General features: G+C 38.9%; 1 protein-coding gene across 1 annotated transcript in view; it reads right to left on the bottom strand.

The window, feature by feature from the left end:
• LOC140245800 (uncharacterized) overlaps nucleotides 1-25645 on the bottom strand; it is a 137453-nt gene that overhangs the window by 79224 nt on the left and 32584 nt on the right. The window contains 2 exon segments of the mRNA XM_072325314.1: nucleotides 6501-6680; nucleotides 7129-8697. Coding sequence (XP_072181415.1) covers nucleotides 6501-6680; nucleotides 7129-8697 — 1749 coding nt within the window.

The raw sequence follows: 25645 nt of genomic DNA, 5'->3' as shown, positions 1-25645 counted from the left end.
TATTTCCAAAGCGAAAAAAATATGGCTCCAAATGGCAGTTTTGGGACTGTAAAATGTCAAAATTTTCAAGCTCGCTCTCTTCGCTCGCTCGCATTTAATTGTTATGCCATTCACCTGATGTTGCTGCCAGTAATTGCCAGTAGTTGCGCCCGGTGCGCCCCCCTTTAATTTCCAAAGCAAAAGAATATGGCTACAAATGGCAGTTTGGGACTGTAAAATGTCAAAATTTTCAAGCTCGCTCGCTAGTTCGCTCGCATTTAATTGTTATGCAGTTCTCCTGATGTTGCTGCCAGTAATTACCGGCAGTTGCGCCCGTTGCGCCCCACCCCTCCTTTATTTCCAAAGCGAAAAAATATAATGGCTCCAAATGGCAGTTTTTGGACTGTAAAATGTCAAAAATTTCAAGATCGCTCTCTTCGCTTGCTCGCATTTAATTGCTATGCCATTCACCTGATGTTGCTGCCAGTAATTGCCAGCAGTTGCGCCCGGTGCCCCCCCCTTAATTTACAAAGCAAAAAGATATGGCTACAAACGGCAGTTTCGGGACTGTAAAATGTCAAAATTTTCAAGCTCGCTCGCTCCCCTCGCTCGCATTTAATCTTTATGCCATTCTTCTGATGTTGCTGCCAGTAATTGCCGGCAGTTGCGCCCGGTGCCCCCCCCCCCCCCTTAATATCGAAAGCGAAAAAATATGGCTAAGAACGGCAGTTTTTGGACTGTAAAATGTAAAATTTTCAAGCTCGCTCGCTCGCATTTTATTTTTATGCAATTCACCTAATGTTGCTGCCAGTAATTGCCAGCAATTCCGCCCGGTGCCCATCCCCCTTAATTTCCAAATCGAAAAAATATGGCTAAGAATGGCAGTTTTTGGACTGTAAAAATGTAAAATTTTCAAGCTCGCTCGTTCCGCTCGCTCGAATGTAATCATTATGCTCTCCTGATATTGCTGCCAGTATTTGCCAGCAGTTGCGCCCGATGCGCCCCCTTCAATTCTAAAGCGAAGAAATATAGCTATACAAACGGCAGTTTGTTTGTTTTTTACTGTAAAATGTCAAAATTTTCAAGCTCGCTCGCTCGCTCGCTCGCTCGCATTTAATTGTTACGCAGTTCTCCTGATGTTGCTGCCACTAATTGCCGGCAGTTGAGCCCGGTGCGCCCCCCCCCCTCCTTTATTTCCAAAGCGAAAAAAATATGGCTCCAAATGGCAGTTTTGGGACTGTAAAATGTCAAAATTTTCAAGCTCGCTCTCTTCGCTCGCTCGCATTTAATTGTTATGCCAGTCACCTGATGTTGCTGCCAGTAATTGCCAGCAGTTGCGCCCGGTGCGCCCCCCCCCCTTTAATTTCCAAAGCAAAAGAATATGGCTACAAATGGCAGTTTGGGACTGTAAAATGTCAAAATTTTCAAGCTCGCTCGCTAGTTCGCTCGCATTTAATTGTTATGCAGTTCTCCTGATGTTGCTGCCAGTAATTACCGGCAGTTGCGCCCGGTGCGCCCCACCCCTCCTTTATTTATGGCTAAGAACGGCAGTTTTTGGACTGTAAAATGTAAAATTTTCAAGCTCGCTCGCTCGCATTTTATTGTTATGCAATTCACCTAATGTTGCTGCCAGTAATTTACAAAGCAAAAAGATATGGCTACAAACGGCAGTTTCGGGACTGTAAAATGTCAAAATTTTCAAGCTCGCTCGCTCCGTTCGCTCGCATTTAATCTTTATGCCATTCTTCCGATGTTGCTGCCAGTAATTGCCTGCAGTTGCGCCCGGTGCGCCCCCCCCCCTTAATATCGAAAGCGAAAAAATATGGCTAAGAACGGCAGTTTTTGGACTGTAAAATGTAAAATTTTCAAGCTCGCTCGCTCGCATTTTATTGTTATGCAATTCACCTAATGTTGCTGCCAGTAATTTATACAAAGCAAAAAGATATGGCTACAAACGGCAGTTTCGGGACTGTAAAATGTCAAAATTTTCAAGCTCGCTCGCTCCCCTCGCTCGCATTTAATCTTTATGCCATTCTTCTGATGTTGCTGCCAGTAATTGCCGGCAGTTGCGCCCGGTGCGCCCCCCCCCCTTAATATCGAAAGCGAAAAAATATGGCTAAGAACGGCAGTTTTTGGACTGTAAAATGTAAAATTTTCAAGCTCGCTCGCTCGCATTTTATTGTTATGCAATTCACCTAATGTTGCTGCCAGTAATTGCCAGCAATTCCGCCCGGTGCCCATCCCCCTTAATTTCCAAATCGAAAAAATATGGCTAAGAATGGCAGTTTTTGGACTGTAAAAATGTAAAATTTTCAAGCTCGCTCGCTCGCATTTTATTGTTATGCAATTCACCTAATGTTGCTGCCAGTAATTTACAAAGCAAAAAGATATGGCTACAAACGGCAGTTTCGGGACTGTAAAATGTCAAAATTTTCAAGCTCGCTCGCTCGCTCCGTTCGCTCGCATTTAATCTTTATGCCATTCTTCTGATGTTGCTGCCAGTAATTGCCTGCAGTTGCGCCCGGTGCGCCCCCCCCCCTTAATTTCCAAAGCGAAAAAATATAGCTACAAACGGCAGTTTGGGGACCTGATGTTGCTGCCAGTAATTGCCAGCAGTTGCGCCCGGTGCCCCCCCCCCTTAATTTACAAAGCAAAAAGATATGGCTACAAACGGCTGTAAAATGTCAAAATTTTCAAGCTCGCTCGCTCCCCTCGCTCGCATGTAGTCGTTATGCCATTCTCCTGATAGCGCTGCCACTAAGTGCCAGTAATTTGTCGTTTCACACCGTCATTCCATAATCCATTTATAGGGGGTACAACCCCCTCCGGCACTTCCACACCCTCCCCCACCCTTGCTCGCTCCCTCGCATACTAACCCCCCCAAGATGAAATCCTAGCTACGCCGGTGCCCTCTCCCGCTTGGTTTCCCTTAAAAAAAAAACCAGTAAAAGTCTAGGGATTGAGAGCTTCCTATGTTCTAAATATCTGTTCAAAAATCTCGTAAACATTTAGTGTCAAAACGCACCCCCCTTGAAAAAAAGCTGGTGACGCCCCTGATAAAACGAAAAATTTATGATTTTGTTCGTGCATTGGGGCACGTAATACCGCACTCGGCGCGAGATTCGCCACTGGTCTATTCAACGCGGCGCTACGCGCCTTGTTGAATAGACCAGTGGCTTATGTCGCACCTCGTGCGATATTCGTGCCCTATGCACTCACAACTCATAAATTATTCGTATACTAGTAGATATGTATAAAATCAGTACTGCCAGAACCAGGCTTGCAAATTGTTTTTGCCCACGATTTTTTTTTGTCCCTGGTGCAAAAAAAAAAAAATAAAAGATAAAAAAAAGAATAATTATTTATCGTCCGGAGTTGAGGTCGCTCGCAGACTGAAGTTTTTTTTTTTGTTTTAAGTCTGAAGGGGGGTGCGTTCACACCCAACGCACCCCCCCCCCCCTGTCGAAGCCCATGAAGAAAGAGGATAGGTGAGTGATGAATGACAGGAATAGACTACCTTCACGGTACATGGACAGAGAAAAGAGAGAGGGAAGAGGAAGATGATGGGTCAAATTCAGGGGGTGCGTTCGCACCCAACGCACCCCCCCCCCTGTCGAAGCCCATGAAGAAAGAGGATAGGTGAGTGATGAATGACAGGAATAGACTACCTTCACGGTACATGGACAGAGAAAAGCGAAATGGAAGAGGAAGATGATGGGTCAAATTTAGGGCACATGAGGCATGAGATATAAGCTCCTCAAAATAGAGAAGTGTAACATGGAGTTGTGGTAAACGATAGACGATTGTGGTTAAAAAAGATTGCAAAAAGTATAACTCATTCTGAAGTGTAACATTTCTTCAAAATGTCTTTAGTTCAATTGTAAAGGCATTCAAACTTAAAACTTCTTTTGTACTGCTATCAAGAGAAATCCAAAATTTCGGAACAGTAAAAGAAAATACAGATTTAGCGAAAATAGTTTTGGTTAAAGGCATTGACATTTACTTTTCATAAGATGAAGTATCAGTATATAGCATCTCCGTGATTCCTGGCAAATAATACAAAGAACTTCGTTTCCTGTAGTAATAACATTCTTTTTTATTAAAAGTAAGAGTTAAGGGGGAGGGGGTGCAATGACCCGGGAGGTAGTTATCCAGGGGGTAATGGACGTGGTGCACTGTCCTGGAGGTAATTTTCCTCTTGATAGCTATAGGGGAGGGGGAGTTGTAGGCCTACTTATCCGGGGTACTCATCCATGGGAAGTTATCGGGTGGTAGTTATCCGGGGCCTAGTTATGGGAGCTAGGAGGGGGTAGTTAACCTGTTGATAGTTATCCTGGTGGTAATTTTCCGGGGGGTAGTTATCCGGGGGGCAATTGGCCGGGGGTAGTTATCCAGGGGGTAGTTATCCGGGGGTAGTTACCCAGGGGTAGTTCTCCGGGGGTAGTTACCCAGGGGGTAGTTATCCAGAGGGTAGTTCTCCGGGGGTAGTTACCCAGGGGGTAGTTATCCCGACCGGGGGGGGGGGGGTAGTTATCCAGGGGGTAGTTGTCCTAAGGGGGAATTGCCCTGGGGGTTATTGCCCTAGGAGGGTAGTTGTCTGGGGGTACTTGTCCTAGGGGTTAATTGCCCTGGAGGGTAATTGCCCTTGGAGGGTAGTTGTCCGGATGGGTAGTTGCCCTAGGGGGGAATTGTCCTTGGGGGTAATTATCCGAGTGGTAGTTCTCCGGAGGGGGGTTTTCCAGGGGGCAGTGTTCCTAGACCGGTTTAAATATCATAGAGGCATGCTCCCTTCTGTATTTGATAATATCTTCCAAACAAACTCATTTTCACATCTATTCCACTCGTTCTCGAAGTAATTTACGGTATCATTTTACTCGTTTGACTGTGCCATGTCATTTTATTAGGTTCACCGGTGTAAGTGAATGGAATTCAATAAGTACTGGTTTGAAATGCAGTACAACTCTTTCTAGATTTAAGTGCTTACTGAAGCGTTCTCTCTTCGAACAGTTAGCCATGACTGAGCAGACAATGTGCTTTTATCTTTCCTGTCTTCTATCCTTATGTTTACTGCATGTGTGTGTGCGTGTGTGTGTGTGTGTGTGAATGTATATGATATGTACGTATTAATGTGATGGTGTTTTGTTTATGTTTATTTACTTGATATCACACAGAATCAGTCGTAATATGTTGCTATTGTAAAGTATATAGTATTTTCATGTGTAGGCAAACTAACACAAGCACAAGATGCTTTCAAGGCTGCCTGGCTCTCATTGTGAACGCCACTATTATATGTTTTTGTGTTTTATTCTGCCGAATAAATGGCCTAAATAGGCCTCAATCAATCAAACAAGAAAAACATGCAATATCTGACGAACATGGTTGCCAGTTTACGGTTGCCACGACAACCAGCAATATCAAAGGTAGCTAAATTATATTTGAACATATTTGCTCTAAGATTTTAGGAAAAGTCACCTAATTTGGTTGAAATCGGGTAAAGGGTGTAAGAGTGGCAAACGAAGGGGGCACAATGTGCCCCACCTCCCCCTTGGGCTTTATAGGATTAAGGCCACTGAATGACTAAGCTAGATTTTCAGGTTTTGCAAACATTGTTGAAGTTTTGCAATGGCAGATGACAATGAAGACACGTTAGGTTTATAAGATAGATGAAGTTGTATATCAGCCGCATAACAATGACAACCAGCACAATTTTGCGAAATACTTTACTGATTGGTTGCATATAAAGAGAAAAAGAGAATCATGAGGTACACAAAACTTTGTAATAGATTTACAATAGGTAGAATCAGTCAGGGTGATTGTGAAATAACCGTTATACGGCGGATAAAGGTACCAAATCCGGAGAGATGATTCCTCAGGACCTACTCATAGACATTAGAGTAGAAGCACTTTGGAACTTTTTTATTGTATAAATGCTGAATGTCATAATCAGGAATTTTCGCGTGCATGATTTTTCTCCCAAATTTTGCGAGGGGCCAAGAGTCGCGAAAGCAAAATGCTCGTGATTCTACATTATGCATTGAACGCTAGTGGCAATTCGCGAGAGCTTCATGCCGCGAAAGTAATACTAGATCTAGGTATCTTAGGAAGTATAGTAACAGGAAAGTGGTTCAGATGGAAAACATAAACTCAATCTTATATTCCATGGTCAACAAAGCATTTTATCTTAAAATATGGAGGTGGTTGAATTAATTACCGAATTCCTGGGTTTCAAAAAAAAAAAGAATGGCTAGGTTACAAAAAGCAAACGACATCCTGTCCTTTACCCTTGATCAATTTGATTTATATCGCTTCTACAGAAGGCTTTCAAGTACATCGCAATGAATGGGTGTTGTCTGGGGATACGGACATCTTCAATCACACAAAAATAATGATGTTTCAGTTCTTATGGTAAACGTATTTCAAATGCTAATACATGTACATAAAACAAAATAACTGACATTGACAAGGGCAAAAGACGAATTAGATAATACATTGAGTAAGATTATTATGGCAAAATACCTAACCTTTAATCGTGGGGCCAATAAAGCCATCGTTGTAAAGAAGTCATCATCCAGTCTGGCATCTTCCAAATGCAATGATGTGAGGTTGGAGAGTAAGCTAATGCCTCGACCAGGAGCTTGACTGACAGATTCGAGGCTACCATCCATGCTTGTCACACGAGAGTTATCTGAACGCTGTGTTGCCTTTTAATGGAAGCAAGAAGCAAAATGCATTATAATTCTTCCAGATATATTTGCGTATAATAATGTGTTCAGTTTCAAGCTATCAAACATAAACATATGACGCCAAAAGGTCAAATTTCGAGGTAAAGCAGGAAATCGGAGCATCAGGGTATTAAAAGTTGTACAGTTTTTGTTAACATTACTATAGGTATAGCCATATAGGTATAGCCATTTGAATGCCATAACTATGGATCTCCTGATGATATCCAAATTCACCTAGACACACAGCGACGTAAGGCGGCCCCTTTCTGGAAATGTGCAATATCGTGTAATAATAGAAATTGTGGTCAAAATATGAAGAAGTACTACCTAAATACTGCATACCTAGCGCATCAGTAATGCATCGGTAATGCTCATAGAATAGAACAAAAATCTATGAAATGACCTGTACGAGAGGACGGGTAATTACCAGAGAGTCACATGCCTTACACAAGAAGATCCATCCACGACCTGTGTGTCCCCTAGCAATATGTAACTCCGACACTTGCTTCAGGAGAGGAATCATAGGCTCCAGAGCATCCTTTTCGTGGCATTCAAATGCGACATCAACGAGGAAATCATCATAATCATCTTTATATTGGGTAATAACTCCATCATACATCTGGCACAAGGATTTGATGACATCCCTTCCGACTTCCTTATTTTGTGCAACGGTGAAGTAAAGCAGATATTCAAACGATTCGAAATCCTCCATCACCTCGCTATTTATTCGGTTGAACTCTTCCCTGTTGTTTCCATACAGCCATGCCAGATGCATCCCTGCCAGAAACTCCAGGAATAACTTGTGGGGAATTTGATATTCGACTACAACCTCCGTCCCTCTCCTGTTGTTTTCTCTTCTGCGAACAAGCCGCTTCTCTCTTGTAAGCACTCCAATTTCACAGACGGTTTTTAGTTCTTTTGGGCTTGTCGTTAAGTCCTCCTCCCTAAACACAAGCTTGTTCTCTAGGAGGCAATACAACGCATCTTTGCCGAACTGCTGTAAACTGTCACTGCCTTGCTTCGACTTTTCTACCTGCTTCTCCTGGCTTTTCTCCTTTCCAGCATAATGATCATTCAGATGCTGAATTAATTCTTCAAAGAGTTGAGCGAATGTTTCGAGTCCTTGAATTACACTGCGGCTTCCTTCATCCTTCCAAATGAAACAAAGCATGCTGCAGAAGATTGGATAAGGCGTCATATTCTCTGCCACAAGACTGTCTTCGTCTGTCATTAACCTGATGAGACCGTCTTTAGCTTCATTGTTGTCGGGGAAGAATTTAGCAATGTAAGACTTCACATCTTCTTCCTTGAAGCCCTCAATTTCAACAAATTTATATCGCTTTTCCAAGTCGGTAATGGATCTAATTTCCTTAGCTCTCCACGGTCGAGTGGTGACAACAACTGGGGCGCATTTGTACTTATTGCCTGTTAACACAGCAATAATATCATCTTTTAAGGCATTTCCATCCATGTCTTTGCTGTATTCGTCAAGACCATCACAGAGAATCAACACTTTTCTTTGGTTCTTTCGAATGTATTCTTCTACTCTTGGCCCATCAAATTCCAGTCCATCAGATATTTTGCCCATGATGATATCTCCAAAGGATGTGTTTTCCTCGATTTCCCTCAAAGGAATTAAGAAAAGGAGATCAACTGCCTCCAGGCATTTCCCCGAAGCCCAGCCCAGAGTGAGTTTAGCAAGAAAAGTTGTCTTGCCAACGCCAGCCTCTCCAAATAGTACAGTACCGTTTTTCAACTCTTTTTTAGCGCAAATGTTCTCCAAGTGCTTAATGAAATCATCGTACTTCATGTCTGTTTTTTCACCCTTCATACCTTTAGAGAACATCGCCAGATTCGTATAAATGTCGTCTAGACTCATTGATGATTCGACATCAAGTGGAGAAGTGCGCACGGCGCTACTCATGCGCTGATAACACCTTTGGAGTTCATCTTTCAATTGCAGAACTTCGTCATGTGTAAGGCAATTGGATTTTCCCTCTGAAACACTGGCTAATGCATATAAAAAACAAACAAACAAACAAACACGAAATTATATAAAATGCGTCCATGGCAACTGACTTGGAAATGCATTTTCCTAATCGATATCATCGCTTTTTAACCACACGAAGGGCTTGATCGTCCTATATTCAATGTAAAACTATCACTGTGTGTGACTATACTGCAATACCTCCTTAAAACTAAGGGAGTTAGCGTAATCCGAAAGGAATCATTTTTTGTATACTTGAATTGACAAAAGTGTTCTTATCAAGGAAAACATTGTTCACATTGACAACGGAAATGTTTTGCTCATTTTGGCCGTTTGGGTCACATGTGCCATCTTTCAAGTCAAATACCCCAAAACTGAGAGAGCTTCCGATTCTTAATATCCCTGATTACATACTAAAACTGCTCTTTCATAGCGACATTTTATTAGACAGTGACGAAGATCAAATTTGAATATCTATTATGCACCACAAAACCAACAAAATGTCACCAGACATGGATTTTCAGGTAAGGGCAGATTCTGAAAGAGCAGGCTCTAAGCATTTAAATGATGTATAACTCAATTCGAATGGGCCCCCATAACTTATCAAAATACTGGAAAGAAAGCACACACTCTGGAAAAATGTGAACTGACAGAAGAGGCTCTGAAGTACAGTGTCTATTCAAGCACTTAATCTTTACCGAGCCGTACTGCTTTGCCATGAAAGGGACAAAACACAGAATGTAAACCATCGGACCAATATCAAAGCAGGAATTATCAGATTAAGCTGAAATTAAGCATGCTATATACGCACATTCTGTCCATAATTAATGCTAACTTTCAAAGCAGGGGCATTATCCTGTCAAAAATTATTAGACTTAAAAGTGAAGAGTGTGCATAGGATTTCAAGACATGAAAAGCAGCCTCTAAGACATACCTGATCATTCTACTCTTCCCCTAAAAATAATTTTAGAAAAGTTGCTATAAACACACTTTCCCACTCATGTTATGATACCTAACTGAAGCATGATATAAAAGAAGGATAGCTCTTTCAGAAAATATGAAATACTCAAGATTGACTTGGTTGAACCATTTCACCTTTTATGAGTCCTCACTTAAAATTATTGGGTGCGACTTTGTTTTTGTTTTGTTGTGCACGGTCACATATACTATAGCTGTCACATGGGCAGAAATTCAAGTGAAATGCTCAAAAGTGGGGGAGTTAACCCAATCAACATTTTTTGTATGATTTTTATTGAAAAAATGCTTTTACCACGAAAAAGTATTGTTCAACATTGACAAAAGATGTGCTTTTGCACAATTAATGTCATATCAAATGTCCTCCATCTCAAGTCAAATGTTCATAAAATGAGAAAGTTTGCCAAATCCATAATACATGAATGATTTTGATTTATAAATGTTGCTACCATGGTAATACATTATCTAACATTAACGAAATATTAAATTTGCACATCAACATACAATAGCAGTCGATAACAAACAAAGAGCTTACCCAATTCATGTTTAATGATTTCCAATAAAAAATCATTCTTACCATTGCCAGACAATGCTTGACATTGATGAAATGCGCACAAACTGGGGGAGTGGTATGATTTTCACACAGACGATGTTACCGTATAGCAACACCTTGTTCGACATACACAAAGGACAAAGTTTCCACATCAAAATATTATAGCGTTTCCATGTGCCAACTTTTAAGTCTGATGCTCAAAAAGTGAGGAAATTCATTCAATTCCCAATAATTTTGCATGCTTTTAATGTACAACATGCTGGCGCCATGACAACTCATTTTCAACATTGACAACAGACGCGTCTGAACATCCAAAACGCAAATTAGTTACAAGTGCAAAATTTCAAGTCAAATATGCTCCAAAGCTGAGGCTAATGCTAAAGTTCAATTAAATCCGCAGGTCATTTGCATAATTTTCTTTAAAAATATGTTTTAGTTGTTACCATGGTAACACATCGTTGACAAAAATGACAAAGTGTAAAGTTTGCACATCGGCATACTACAGCTGCAGTCACCGTCATGTGTAACACTTCAAGTCAAATGTTCTAACACTGAGAGAGTTAGGCCAATACACATATTTTGGAATGATTTGTGTAAGAAAAATGTTATTGCCATGGCGAGAGATACGTTGACACTAACAAAAAGTGTCTTACATATTAACATATTGTAGTTACGATTCCTACGTTTCAACGCAAGTGCTCAAAAACTGAGATATCTGATGCGCCTAATTTTACATGATTTCTTTAAAAACCCGATGTTGCCATGGCCACAGACTTTGCATCAATCACAAAAGAGGTGTCTTGCACAAACATTGCATCAATTGCATGTGCCAGATTTCAACTGAATTGCTTTGAAACTGTGAGAGAATTTTCATACATAATTATTCTGTGTGATTTTTCAGTAATTGATTTGCCATTAACGTAAACATGCAACGCATTACTCGATACTGATAAAAAAAAGGTGTCTTGCTCAACCTATTATAGTGGTCACACATGCCAAATTAACTCAAAATCACTCAATCACTCAAAAAAAAGGGGGAGGAATGAAAACGGAGTAAAACTGTTCGATGTACAAGTTATGCAACAGACCTACATGTACCTACTGATCATCCGACCTCAGAGTGATTCCACTATACCCCCGCCCCCCCCCCCCCCATACACACTTTGTGAGGTTGGAGGAATAGTACGAATTTTGGCTATAAACCGCCTTGATGTGAATCATTTGTCCATGATATTCGTTCTGTGCTCCTCAGATACAAAAACATTTAAGGTCCCAATTACATCGGCAGAGTTCTTGAAATCTCTGCTATTCTGACTATTCTGCTTACATTGCAAAGAAATTATATATACATATATATATATATATATATATATATATATATATATATATATATATTGCAGAACACGATTCCTGCATCTCTTTTCTTTGGTGGAGATTGTTATAAATATGGTTATACTCCAGCAGCCGACGGGGGCTAAGTACCTTTTCTCTGTTATAGTTTCTTTCTTTGCTGATTATTCATCTTTTGGGTCTCTACAATGATATTTAGGTGGGTGTGGAGGTCTCACCCTTGGGCAATTTAAATTATTCAAAATGGAGTCCAAAATGGCCGCCATGAAGCCTAAAGGCCACTAAAGAACACTCATCTAAAAGACCAGTTACATTGGTATAACTTTTGGAAAGCTTGTGTCTTTTAATACGCACAGAACACGCGCGTGCGCACCTTGTGTTATAACCTTATGGAGACGCACAAGCAAAACCCGACATACTGTCATAAATGGAGAAATATCATAAAGTAAGTAATGTCCGTGGACTTGGGGCTAGCGGTTTTCTAGTCTTAGGACATTTTTCTATAGAATACTAAAATCAGAAAATAAATGGACTTCTAATAACGTCGGACTGGCTGCTCAAAAACAGCTTTGTGATTTCACTTCAGAATAATTGCCCCATAGGATTGTACACACTTCCTGAAATATTCGCCGTGTGATGCAGTGATACCTCCCTATTTGAAAGGCTGTATCTTCGCAACCGAATGGCACATGAAGCTGGAGCTTCTACCATATTACGCGCCGAAAAATTCTCTATAATATATTCTAAACTTATTGTGATTGTATTGTAGGTCTTGTCGGAATTGGCAAAAAACTGAGAAGGTTCGTCCTCAATCCAAGTACAATCAGCGACACAGAGAAGCTCATTATCATATGAGACATGACGTCACTGTTTATTCGTGGCTGCATTTGGACGAGTTATGATTTCATATACCGTGAGTTATAACGTAAACTGGATATGTATTTCTCATTTCTAAGTTTCCTGAAGTCAGCGGTGAACCCTTGTATTAACTGACCACCTACTGTACCAGTTATGCCTTTATAATAATGTTGCTCAGAAGATGTAGAAAACGGGAATTTTCTTCTTCGATGATGTCCGATAATCATATCTTTCTCGGCAAGCACAACCAATTTAATACCTAGTCAAGAGTGCACCATTGTGTAATGGGGGTGATTTACTGCACTGAACTAACGCTCGAATTCCCTGTGTATTTCTGCTCTCAACTAACGCTCGAATTCACAGTTGAATTTCAGCGCAAAACTAACGCTCGAATTCCCTGTGAATTACTGATATCACATATTCAAATTTGTGATATCAAAAATCTATTTTGTGATATCACGAATTACCATTGGTTTTTCACGTGAAACTTATTTTTGATATCAAGAATTCGAATTTCTAATATCGCAAATTCATTCCGTGATATCACAAATTGAATTTTTGATATCACAAATTCGAATTTCGGATATCACAAATTGAATTTGTGATATCAAAAAGGGATTTTGTGATATCACAAATTCGATTTCTTAATATCACAAATTAAGTTCATGTGCTACACTTACGGGAATTTGTGATATCACAAATTTAATTCTTGATATCACAAATTGAATTCTTGATATAAACAAATTGATTTTTTGATATCACAAAATGGAATTCGTGATATCAGAAATTAACTTTAAATGTAAAAAAGGCTTGCCATACGGCAGACCGTGTGGGCTCATGACTAATTCAAAGCGTGCACCTTTGCGTTCTGTGTGTGCGGGCAGCGTGCACTCTCAGCTGTAGAATGATTTTAGCAGACTTTTGGCCAAAAAGCTTTCCTTATCGTCTTTAGTTAATGAGCAGAATCTGGTTGCCATGGTAACCATCAAATAATAGGAATAAACCTCATAAAAAGCTAGAAAAGTATGCAAACTACACAAAAAAAATGTTTGTTATTTGTGCGACGTGCACTAACTTAATATCAATAACATGCATACCCCATTACAAAGAAAGTCTTAATGAAGTAACCATTAATCTAGCCTTTATTTATGTCCATAGCTGCCATAGCAATCTAGACTTGAATTCAATTGTGAATAAGTAACCAAGGATTGAACTGCAGCATAGCAATGATGTGAAAATGTGACATATCATATATCAGGTCTTTACTCCACATGTGCCTGTATTGGTTGCATATACCGGTACCTCTCTCTCTTATATGAAGTTGATATGTCCTGGTTGCCATGGTAACTGCTCAATGTCACTTTCAAGGACAGTCCCATAACATGCATACGTATACATTGCAACAAAATTGTTTGACATTATTGAAGTGAGATGGCAAGAGACTAACATCTTTATTGAATACTTATTGGTGGATAAACCGACTGTAAATTAGCTGGTGATATGTATGGTTTCATTTGATTCCAAGTTGTAATAAAATCATACAATGTGAAATAATTTCATGGTTTTGTCAGATTATTGGAACATACAGTGCAATATTACAACCTGCATAAATGTCCTCAAAATCGTTTATTAAGTGTTATGTGTAAAACAACATTTCAAAATGAGACTTCTTACATGGTACAAGGTGAAGGCTCTAATGAAATAATTTGCACATTCATGGCATTGACATTAATACATACATTGTTCGTAAAAAACTACCATCCTTGAGAATGAAATAACCCAGTTTGTTTCATGATTTTTTTTGATTATCTTACAGTACTTCCTGTTGTTTTTATTCATGAGTCATGCATATCAATTTAACAGAAATTGATATTATACAAGTGTCGAAGGCATAAACACTCTGAAAAATAATAATGTGTTTGTTATAATTTTCTATAACCAAAATAACATATTATGACTTACTTTTCTTGTTTCATTTCTGTAGTACATGCAGGTTTCTAAATTAGGTCTTGTTACTTTTTAAAATTCAGGTTCCAGTTCTGATGAGTAGCTTATTTTTTCTGTGCTTCATTATGCGAGGGATTATAGTATCTATTAAAGACAAAGGGAGGGGATGAATACACTTAAAGAATCTTAAACATCTTACTTGATTCTCACTCTATTCTTCCTTTAATAACACTCTCTCTGTTCCCTTCTCGTCTCCACTAGTACATCTTCAACTTCCGATCCATTACTATCCCCGCTCTTCACTTTTTGCCCTCCTTGCTATCCCTATATGTCGCTTCCCTCTTCAATTATCCTCTTTCTAGACTCTTCTGCCAAGCAACGATGCGGTTAAGGACTACATGCACATGATGTCACCGCAAACCTTTCTTCCTCAAACTTGAAGTTGTTCCATTGCAAAATATCATCACGCAAAACTTTACTTTTCATTGTAATACACAAGGCCGACGCACGTAAGGGGTGAGGGCTCGCCTCACTTTTTTTTTTTTTTTTTTTTTTTTTTGGGGGGGGGGCATAATACATAGGAATAATCATACAGAGGGTCTTACCACTAGGATCACCACACTTTGGAAAAGTGGGATAGCCCCTCCCCCCCCCTTCTCCTTTTTTTCTTGTCAGCTGATTCAGCCAATTAACCCGGAAGTAGCATCAGAAAATAATAGTTAAGCCCAGCCTCTTTTCTCCCTCCTTTTTTTTTTCTTTTTTGCTTGACAGTAACACTCAGAAGTCGCACAAAAATATTATAAACTGGGTCGCCTAAATTTAAAAACGTATACTAGCGCCAGCCCAGATATGAGGGCTTCTTATAAGGGATGTTTAAGCATAAAGACCATATATCATGAGTGTTTGAATTTCGTAAAGTTTCAGATGATTCTATGCTTGAATTTAGGATAAAACCGATTTTAGTTAGTTAAGCCCTCTTTGCCCCCTCCTTTTTTTTTGCTTGTCAGTAACACCCAAAAGTGGCACCAGAAAAATAAACTGGACCGCCTAACTTTAAAAACATAGCGCCAGCCCCGATATGAGTGCTTATTATGAGGGATGTTTAAGAATAAAAAGCATATTATGAGTATTCAAACTTCTTACATTATTTTGAAGATGATACTATGCGTGAATTTAGGATAAAACCGATTTTGTTAGCTAAGATTTATTTCTGGCTACTTGTAAGCCGATATTTTAATCTAATCTTTATGGTTTGACATCCTGGTTCAAGTCGCAAACAAGTGGCACATGTCTTCTAAATGGTGGCTCATCTCTTCTGAAGACATGGCTCAACTCTCCTTACACTGCAGAGTGCTGGCATTTATTTTTCTAAAGGGCCATTCTCCCAAAAAGGGTGCAAAACTGTGATTTCCGTGTCGCCAGCATGTTCATACAGTTTGAATTAACATTTTGTTCCCCAGATATATTTATATTTTTTAGTTAAATTCATCCGAGAGGTTGGAACTGTTAAATGCATATCAATAAGCTATTTGGACATCTGGGATAATATTAGAAATATGATCCGAAGTTTCATGTAACCCTAAAAACCCCATGTCGCCAGGACAGGAAGTGTTCATATACAAGTTATTACTCATTAACATATCATTCAAATAAAATCTTGTGTACCTCATTCCATTGTCCCTCAAGTGACTGAATGAAAAATAATATCACATAACAATGTGATATTACTCTGAGAGATCATTTATATCATGTCGCCATATCGCCGTCAGGTATACGTTACCCTTTTTTCAGACTCTTAAGAGAAGATCAAAGAAAATGCAGCATGGCCGTGTAATTTCATGTGTTAAACAAAGTCAACTTAACGCATACATGGAAACAACATTTATTCATTGAATCTCTTGCTTAATATATGTATATATATATATACACATAGGCGCCGGAAGTGGGGGGGCAGGGGGGGGGGGGGGGGGCGGCCGCCCCCCCAATCCAAAAAGTGGGGGGCAAAACGCATTTTTGCCCCCCCCCCCCCAAAAAAAAAAAAGCCCCCCACCAAAAAAAAAAAATTATAATAATGATAATAAAAATAAATAAATAAACAAAGAAAATAAAATAAGTATGTATATATATATGAATAAAAGGGGAAAAATATGGCTACAAACGGCAGCTTTTGGACTGTAAAATGTCAAAATTTTCAAGCTCGCTCGCTTCGCACGCTCGCATCCAGCAGTTGAGCCCGGTGCGCCTCCCCCTTAATTTCTAAAGCGAAAAACAAAGCTACGACGGCAGTTGTTGGACTCTAGAATGTCAAAATTTTCAAGCTCGCTCGCTTCGCTCGCTCGCATTGAATCGTTATGCCATTCTCCTAATGTTGCTGACAGTAATTGCCAGTAGTTGCGCCCGATGCCCCCACCCCTTAATTTCCAAAGTGAAAGATAGATATAGCTACAAACGGGAGTTTTGGGACTGTAAAATGTCAAAATTTTCAAGCTCGCTCGCTTCGCTCGCTCGCATTGAATCGTTTTGCCATTCCCCTAATGTTGCTGCCAGTAATTGCCAGCAGTTGCGTCCGATGCCCCCCCCTTAATTTCCAAAGCGAAAGATATAGCCACAAACGGGAGTTTTGGGACTGTAAAATGTCAAAATTCTCAAGCTCGCTCGCTTTGCTCGCTCGCATTGAATCGTTATGCCATTCTCCTAATGTTGCTGCCAGTAATTGCCAGCAGTTGCGCCCGATGCGCCGCCCCATTAATTTCCCAAGTGAAAGATATAGATGTGTGTGTGTGTGTATGTGTATATTGTGTAACATATGCATGGTCTAATCTTGAGCCCCCTCCAATGTTTGCCCCCCCCCCCCCCCCCCCAATCCAAAATTGCTTCCGGCGCGCCTGTATATACATATACTGATCCGAAGCCGCGGAAGCCTAATGTTACGATGAGCTGATATTAGATACAATACCTAAACTTTGCTTCATTTAAACATAATATGTTGTAAATAAGTACAAAGCTCAGACACTGTTTAATACTTAATGTAATGATAAATGACACAACAGAAATTGTTGGAAAAACTGAATATTTTTGTAGATAATAGTGTGAGAACGGTAACGGCGCATCAGATACGTTACCATCCAACATGTCAGATACGTAATACCAGTAAAATGTATCGTGCAGCAAGGGTTAACTGGTTTCACTGGTTTACAACGTTACAACTGGATTTAACTGGTTTACAACGTGCTCTATATGACAGTAAGAGGACAAATAGTTCTAAGAGGAATTAGAAGTTCATTTAATGAAAATCGGTTTTTGAAACGGCCGATATATCCGAAATAAAGTAAAGGAAAGAGGTCCTAAGAAAGTGTGGTGGCTCATCTATATTTGTATTTGTACATCTCTCTTGTACTTTATTTTGGACATCTCAGTCATCGCAAAACCGATTTCATGAAATAAATACTTAATTTTCCATAGAGTTGTATGCTCTATAAAGTATTTCGTATAAGTGAATTTCGATTATCTTGCAAAGAGTTAAAACCTAATTTGGCATTTGCAAAAAGTGTCGTCAGATATATTTTACCAATTCATTTTACTTCTGCTTTGTTGTGTGTGTGTGTGTGTGTGTGTGTGTGTTTTGTTTCACGATAGCATAGAAATACTTCAAAAGCTGAAGTGTGGTACCCACTTTTTTCAACTTCACAGCAAACGCAACTACATAAACGGTCTACCTTTGTTCATTATACATGTAATTTTGCATCTTATCTACATAAAATGGGGTTAGTATGGTTAAAGGCTGAAGTGTGGTATCCACCTTTTTTTTTCAACTTCACAGCAAACGCAACTACATAAACGGTCTACCTTTGTTCATTATACATGTAATTTTGCATCTTATCTACATAAAATGGGGTTAGTATGGTTAAAGGCTGAAGTGTGGTATCCACTTTTTTTTTCAACTTCACAGCAAACGCAACTACATAAACGGTCTACCTTTGTTCATTATAATTTTGCATCTTACCTACATAAAATGGGGTTTATGGTTTAAGTTAAGAGCACTTCCTTCGTCGCATGTTTAAGTTCTGGAAATGACAATAGGATTTGATATCTAATGTTTTGCATCAGGTTTTTGAATCACATATTTGAGTGATCGGATTTTGATACAAATCGGTACTTTATTATGTCATTAAACATAAATACTTTGTCAGATACGTTTCAATTGCTTATTAGTTCTTGAGATCTAATTTATTACAAACAGGAACAAAGGAAAATTGAATTCATGTGTACATTTAGATAAATCTTTTCCAATTTCATTCTTACTGTCTTCCGTTTATCATAATAACACAATTTCGAAACTATATGAGAGAAGAAGTATTGTGAATTTGTGCCTGCTTGGCTTTCGTATTTCACGTACATCTCAAAGTTTAATTGAAGAGTTATCTAATCTTATATCTATGACGAGAACATTCTTTACGTTTAGAAGTGCGGTCTTCTAACGAAGATAATCATAATGTGATGTTCTTACAAGTTTAAATGAATATACTAGCATGATTGTTGTATGGTTTAAAATTGTATACTAATGGAACGCCTGATGCGTCATATACGTTACCGCACACTGTTCTTCTTTCGATCTTAAATGTATTTAATCTGGCAAAGATGTTACCTGGTATTTGCTACTTATGAGAAGTATAATACTTGTTCACAAAGTTCTATACATAATCGATGAGATTATTGATATAATTCAAATGCAGGTAAAAAGTTAGATTGAGGTAACATATTTCAAGCCGAAATGTGTATATGTTCTTGATTTTGATTTAGCCTTCATTTATAACTCACAATATTTTTCTATCACCGGTTACATCAAGGCTGACTTCAAAATATTTCTATGATGTTTGTAGATGTTTAAGTTTGTAGTTTAAAATTATCATTGCCACTTTGAAGCAAGAAATAAGCAGACAATCAACAGTTTTCTAAGATGCTAACTCTGGTAACGTATCTGATATTTTGTTTTAACATACAAAAAAGGACTTTAGTTTGGAAATGTTTCTAGATAGAAGTATGGGCTCTCAAAAATCACCCATTGATTGCCTTGTTTTCCTAAGGATTGAAATTTCTGAATTGATGAAAAATGAATGAAATCTCTGATGTTGATTTTTTTTTTGTCATTTGTACAACGGTAATTGCACACTTTTTTTAAAATTAGGCAAAGACCTAGAAGAAATTTTCATACCTGCAAGACAGGTTTATAGTTGTACTTCGATTTGGTAACAAACATTTGTTGTGAGCAAGGATTGACTAGGAAACATATCCAAAAATAGAAGAAGTGGCTCAACTCCCTATCTCCACTACTTGATATCGTTGGATTTTCTTTATATGTACCAGTAAATGTGTAGAATTTTATGATATTTCAAGACATCAAAGGCAATTATCTCTTCAGATGATACTCTTATGGTAACATGTATAACACCAAGAAAAAGGCAAGTTCCCATGGCAACCATATGTGACCGTGCATCACAAAACGAACAAAAAGTCGCACACACTGATTTTGCGTGAGGACTGAAAATAAGTGAAATGGGTAAACATGGCCGATCTTCACTTTTTCCTATTTTCTGAAAGAGCAAGTCTTCCTTTACATTATACTAAAATTTGGGATCATAAAACGGGCGAGAAAGTGTGTGTGTGTTTTTTTTTTAGCAGTTTATCTCGAACATACTATTTGGCAGAATAGTGTGATTAGTTGTGTCTTTACAGTCCCTTTTTCATTTCTGAAAAGCCTTGTTCCCCCTCTTCACTTTCAACTCTAATAACTTTTGAAAGGATTGTGCTACTGCTTTGGAAGTTGACATTACTTATGGACAAAATGTGTTAATGAGGAATGATTAATTTCAGTTTAATCTGATAATTCCTTCATTGTTGTTACTCCAGTGGCTTACTTCCTGTTTTTTTGTTTGTTTGTTTGTTTGTTTGTTTTTTGTCCCATTCATCGCACGGCCAGCACGGTTTGGTAAAGATTAAGCGCTTGAATAGACACTGTACTTTAGGGCCTCTTTCCTCAGTACACACTTTTCCTGAGTTTGTGCTTTCTTCCAATGTTAAGATAGGTTAGAAGAGTCCATTTGATTTCAGTAATACCTCATTTTAAAGGTGAACGTCTGCTCTTTCAGAATATGGTCTTAACAAAAAATACATGTCAGGTAACTTTTTGTTTGTTTGTGGTGCAGTGTCACACGTATCCGGGCAATTACCTCCGGAGGGCAATTACCCCCCGACCAAATACTGGTTAGTGGTAAGGATGGAGTAAAGATTATGGTGAGGGTTAGGTTTAGGGTTAGGAGTTTGGGTTAGGGTAAGGGTTAGGTTTAGGATTAGGATTAGGATTAGGGCCAGGGGAAGGGTGCGGGATAATTGCCCAGGTGGTAATTGCCCTAGACCCGTGTCACATAATGTAGTCAGTTTCTTTTACAGATTGATAAGATTCCACTATACGCAGGATACTCATATACATTCTAAGACATCCAGGACTATACGTTCGTATGCTAAATATCATGTCTGCAACCAGCCAAAGAGCAAGTATCCATGGCAACCATCTACTCAGGTCCTGTACGTAAAATAGTTCCATGATTTTCTGCCAAACATTCAGGTCAACATGTCCCTCATGCAACAATCACACACACAAACCCGATTTCATAATTATTTTATATTCATCTTGTGCATTTTAGGGATTTTAAGCTAATTATTCAATGTTTACCATGGCAACTGTCTTGCAACAAATGTCAAAAATATCTTATTCAAGTTGTTTGACCTTTGGACAAATGCTCCAATCCAAACACTGGTATACTAGCACTTAAAACACATGATAACATACATTTTCCTATTTTGAGGGCTGTGTGACGGCCATGTTGGACGCCATTTAGAATAATTGAAATTGCCCAAGGGTGAGAGCTCCACATCCACCTAAATATAATTGAAGATACCCCAAAGATGATTAATAAACATAGAAAAAAAATATATCAGAGCAAAAGTAGTTCGGCCAAAAAATGGTTTTTGGCTGCCGGACTATCATTGAAACAAACGTAGATCTCCGAGGAAATAAAGCCGAAAGAAATGTACTTTGGCTGCATAAAGAGGGATATTGGTGCAAAAAAAAAAGTAATATTGTATATCCAATGAACTAAATGCCAAACGTTCAAAAAAATTCTATTACTGACTAGAAATGTCGCTATGGCGACTGGTATGCCCCCGTCATAACGCGTGGTTCTCCTAATAGGTATATAGTAGATGTGGACAATTTGTGATTACATTTTCACACAAGGCAATCGCCAAATTGTGTCTCGCCCATTCGCGTACAAGGAATTAATATTTGTATAACTCCCAGAAGTTAATTGACCTGTTTATGACCTTTGACCCTGTGGTGACCTTCAACACCCTAAGGGACATTTACCATCCAAGTTTGGTCACAAACGGACAAAGGGATCAAAAGTAATGAGCCATAATCGAAACGAGCCATAAAAACTTAACATTGGGCCCTAAAAATTTGTTGACCCCTTTCTGTGACATTTGACATTTTGATGACCTTTAACTCCCCAAGGGACATCTACCGTCCAAGTTTGGTCACAAACGGACACAGGGATCAAAAGTTATGAGCCACAATCAAAATGCGCCCTGAAAACATAACATTGGGCCCTAAAACTTTGTTGACCCCTGTCTGTGACCTTTGACCTTATGACGACCTTCACCTCCCCAATGGACATCTTCCATCCAAGTTTGGTCACAAACGGACAAAGGGATCAAAAGTTATGAGCCATAAACGAAATGCGCCCTAAAAACTTAACATTGGGTCCTAAAAATTCGTTGACCCCTGTCTGTGACCTTTGACCTTATGACGACCTTCACCTCCCCAAGGGACATCTTCCATCCAAGTTTGGTCACAAACGGACAAAGGGATCAAAAGTTATGAGCCATAAACGAAATGCGCCCTAAAAACTTAACATTGGGCCCTAAAAGTTCGTTGACCCCTGTCTGTAACCTTTGACCTTGTGGTTACCTTCAACTTCCCAAGAGACATCTACCATCACCCAAATTTGATTGCCATTGTAGCAACATGTGCTGAGTTACGTGTGATAAGAGAGTCTTGCAAGTAAACTTTAACGTATGACCTCAAATGACCTTTGACCTTATCATGTGACCTCTTACGGCACCATAACATGAAGGTACCCCCAGTGCATCCATCACCCAAGTTTGATTGCCATTGTAGCAACATATGTCGAGTTACGTGTGATAAGAGAGTCTTGCAAGTAAACTTTAACGTATGACCTCAAATGACCTTTGACCTTATCCTGTGACCTCCAACGGCACCATGACATGAAGGTACCCCCAGTGCATCTATGATCCAAGTTAGGTTGTAATCCAAGCAACTTATGTGAAGTTATTTATCAAAAGAGAGTCTTGCAGGTAAACTTTAACATAAAAAAGAGAGTCTTGCACATACTCTTTGATATATGACCTAAAATGACCTTTGACATCATCACATGACCTCCGACAACACCATGACATGAAGATACCCCTAGTGCTTTTATCACCGAAGTGCGGCTGCCATTGCTGTGCCAGTTGCCAAGTTATGCATCATAAGAGAGTCTTGCAGGTAAACTTTAACATTTGTGACGGACGACGGACGGACGACGGACGGACGACGGACGGACGCCATTTGGATCCCTTAGTCTCGCCTTCACCTCCGGTGGGCGAGACAAAAATTAGCAAAATATTAAAATGACAATTTTGTCACAAATGTGTTGAATGTTCACCTTCCTTGACCTAGGTTTAACTCTTTATGTGCCATGGTGGAAACCCCCTGTGTGCCACGTTATTCCGAGACACGTAGGTAGTCATGCTTCGAGAAAGAATTATGTTTTTCCAATTTGTATAACTCTTACAAATTTCTGTTAAGATGAGCATAATAGTAGGCAAAGTTAAAGAGGAAATGCCAAGCTTTGTTTCGATGTATTGTATGACGACTCTATTTTCAATTTTTCTTTTGAATGACCAGTTGCTACATTACTGTAAGGGCATGACTTTTGCACATAAAACTGTGACAGAAACTTAGACACACGAGCAAATCTAGTTGGGAACATCGCTTGATAGTCGATCACCACATAGAATGCAAGCCGTATATGAGAGGAACAAAAGCACGATAAACGCTTTCTTTGTGCCGCGGGATTAGCAGTAATTAGCGGTTTATCGATCGGTCTTGGCGGCTTTGTTTGTTGAGCAGAATATGCGAAGTTGGCACGCCGTCGACCGAGTCGGACGTGCGAACGTGGCATCTAAAGAGTTAATTGGATGAATAGGAGAGCATGTATTTGGAGATTTAAGAACTTTAGCATGACTTTGAAGAGGGTGCTGTGCACCTGGTAGGAAGAAAAAATGGGGTGCTCCACTTTGACGATTTTCATTCTTATTTGTCACTTTTCCATCTTTGGAGTTGTGAATTGATTTGGAGGAATTGAGGATAAAGAAAACAAGTAGTGCAGGCTGGATTTATATGAGGACAGGATGGGCTGTATTTCATGGTGATTTCGGAAGATTGTATGTATAATAGTCTAGTGGGATTTGGGGAAAATATGAATGTTAGAGGCATTTTTTAGTAAAAGTTGGGAACCGGTCTATTTTGGATAATTCAAGTACGCTGAATCCAAAAATTCCGGTTCCCAAGCGGAATTATGAGTCTAAGAGCATCTAATTTGCATAAACATAATGGCCGCCAATCCATTGCTTTTTTAAGGTGTTTCCATGATCTAATTTCCATAAATTCTCCACAGCAATGCAACAATTGTAATAATTTCAAACATCAAGGTGCAGAGACAATAGCTAGGTCATCGATTATTTATAACATTCACTTATATATGCAAATTAAGAAGTGAAATATGCAAATTAGGAGTTGCCGCTAATACAGCAATGCATTACCGCACATGCACATGTATAGTACTTGTTCACTTCTGTTTTTAGTCATTTTAACAAGTTATCGGGCATACAAAAAGTACATGGTGTCGTCAGAGTCCAATCAAAATTGAGTTCTGCAATTGATGAATTCAAAAGAATCGAATAACGCGTATGCAAATATTTATGCAAATAAGTATACGAGAGTATACAGATTTGGCAGATTTCTACATTCTACAACGCATTGATGCAATATATGAATCTGAATCATAATCCTAATGATAGTTATCATTGTATCAAAACCTGTCCACGATTCCTTGCGTGATTAAGAAATACAAGAATCAACTTCAATATTGAAATAAACACGCATCTCATTTGCATAATAAATTATGCAAGTACTTTTCATTTTCGCAACATATTTTCCTCTAAAACAAAGTTTTGCAGTCAAAATGTATCTTGGCGTTGTGAAAAGTAGATAAGCTATCGGTCAAACAAATTGTACATGGTGTCATCAAAGTCCGAGGAAAAATCAAGTAATGGAATCAACCAATTCGGACCCAAAAAAAAAAATAAATAACAATATTTGCAATTACGTATGCAAATTGGTATGCAAGAGGCTAAACTACGACAGGCTTCGAGATTCTACAACAAATTTCCGCGAATCTGAATCATAGTTATCATATTATCAACACCTAAGTTCATGTTTCTTTTGTGATAAAGAGATACAAGCAAAAACGCGATTAGAAATACCGTATTAATCTAGTTTGCATAATGAATTATCCAAATAGTTGGCCATTTATATGAATATTAGCCCTAAAATACAGTCTTCCCATCAAAATGTACCTTGGCGAACTGAAAAACATCTAAGTTATCGGGCAAACAAGGTGCACATTATAGTGTCGTCAGGGTCCGAGGTAAATCTAGTACTGGAATCAATCAATAAAGAAGAACAGACTGAATAACACTTTCGGAAATTTGTTTGCAAATTGGTATTCAAGACGCCGTAGACCAGTCGGGTTTCGAGATTCTACAACGCACTATATGCACTATACGCAATATACGAATATGTTCATAACAGTTATTACATCAAGACCTGTTCATGATTCCTGGTGTGATTAAGAGATACAAAAATTAACTGCAACTACTAAACAACACATCTCTATCATATCATTTGTATAATAAATTATGCAAATATTTACCAATGTTCTATGCATATTTCCACCAAAACGAGGTCTTGCTATCAAAGTGTATCATGGCGTCATGAAAGAAGGATAAGTTATTGGGTAATCACATCACTATCAACATTGCTCGAAAAATCAGTGCAAGGTCACTTTATCTTTCCCTGTACTTTGTCCTTTT

The sequence above is a fragment of the Diadema setosum genome, unplaced genomic scaffold, assembly GCF_964275005.1.
Source record: "Diadema setosum unplaced genomic scaffold, eeDiaSeto1 scaffold_35, whole genome shotgun sequence".
NCBI classification, from domain to species: Eukaryota; Metazoa; Echinodermata; class Echinoidea; order Diadematoida; family Diadematidae; genus Diadema; species Diadema setosum.
This window is presented reverse-complemented; position numbering and strand designations above follow the sequence as displayed.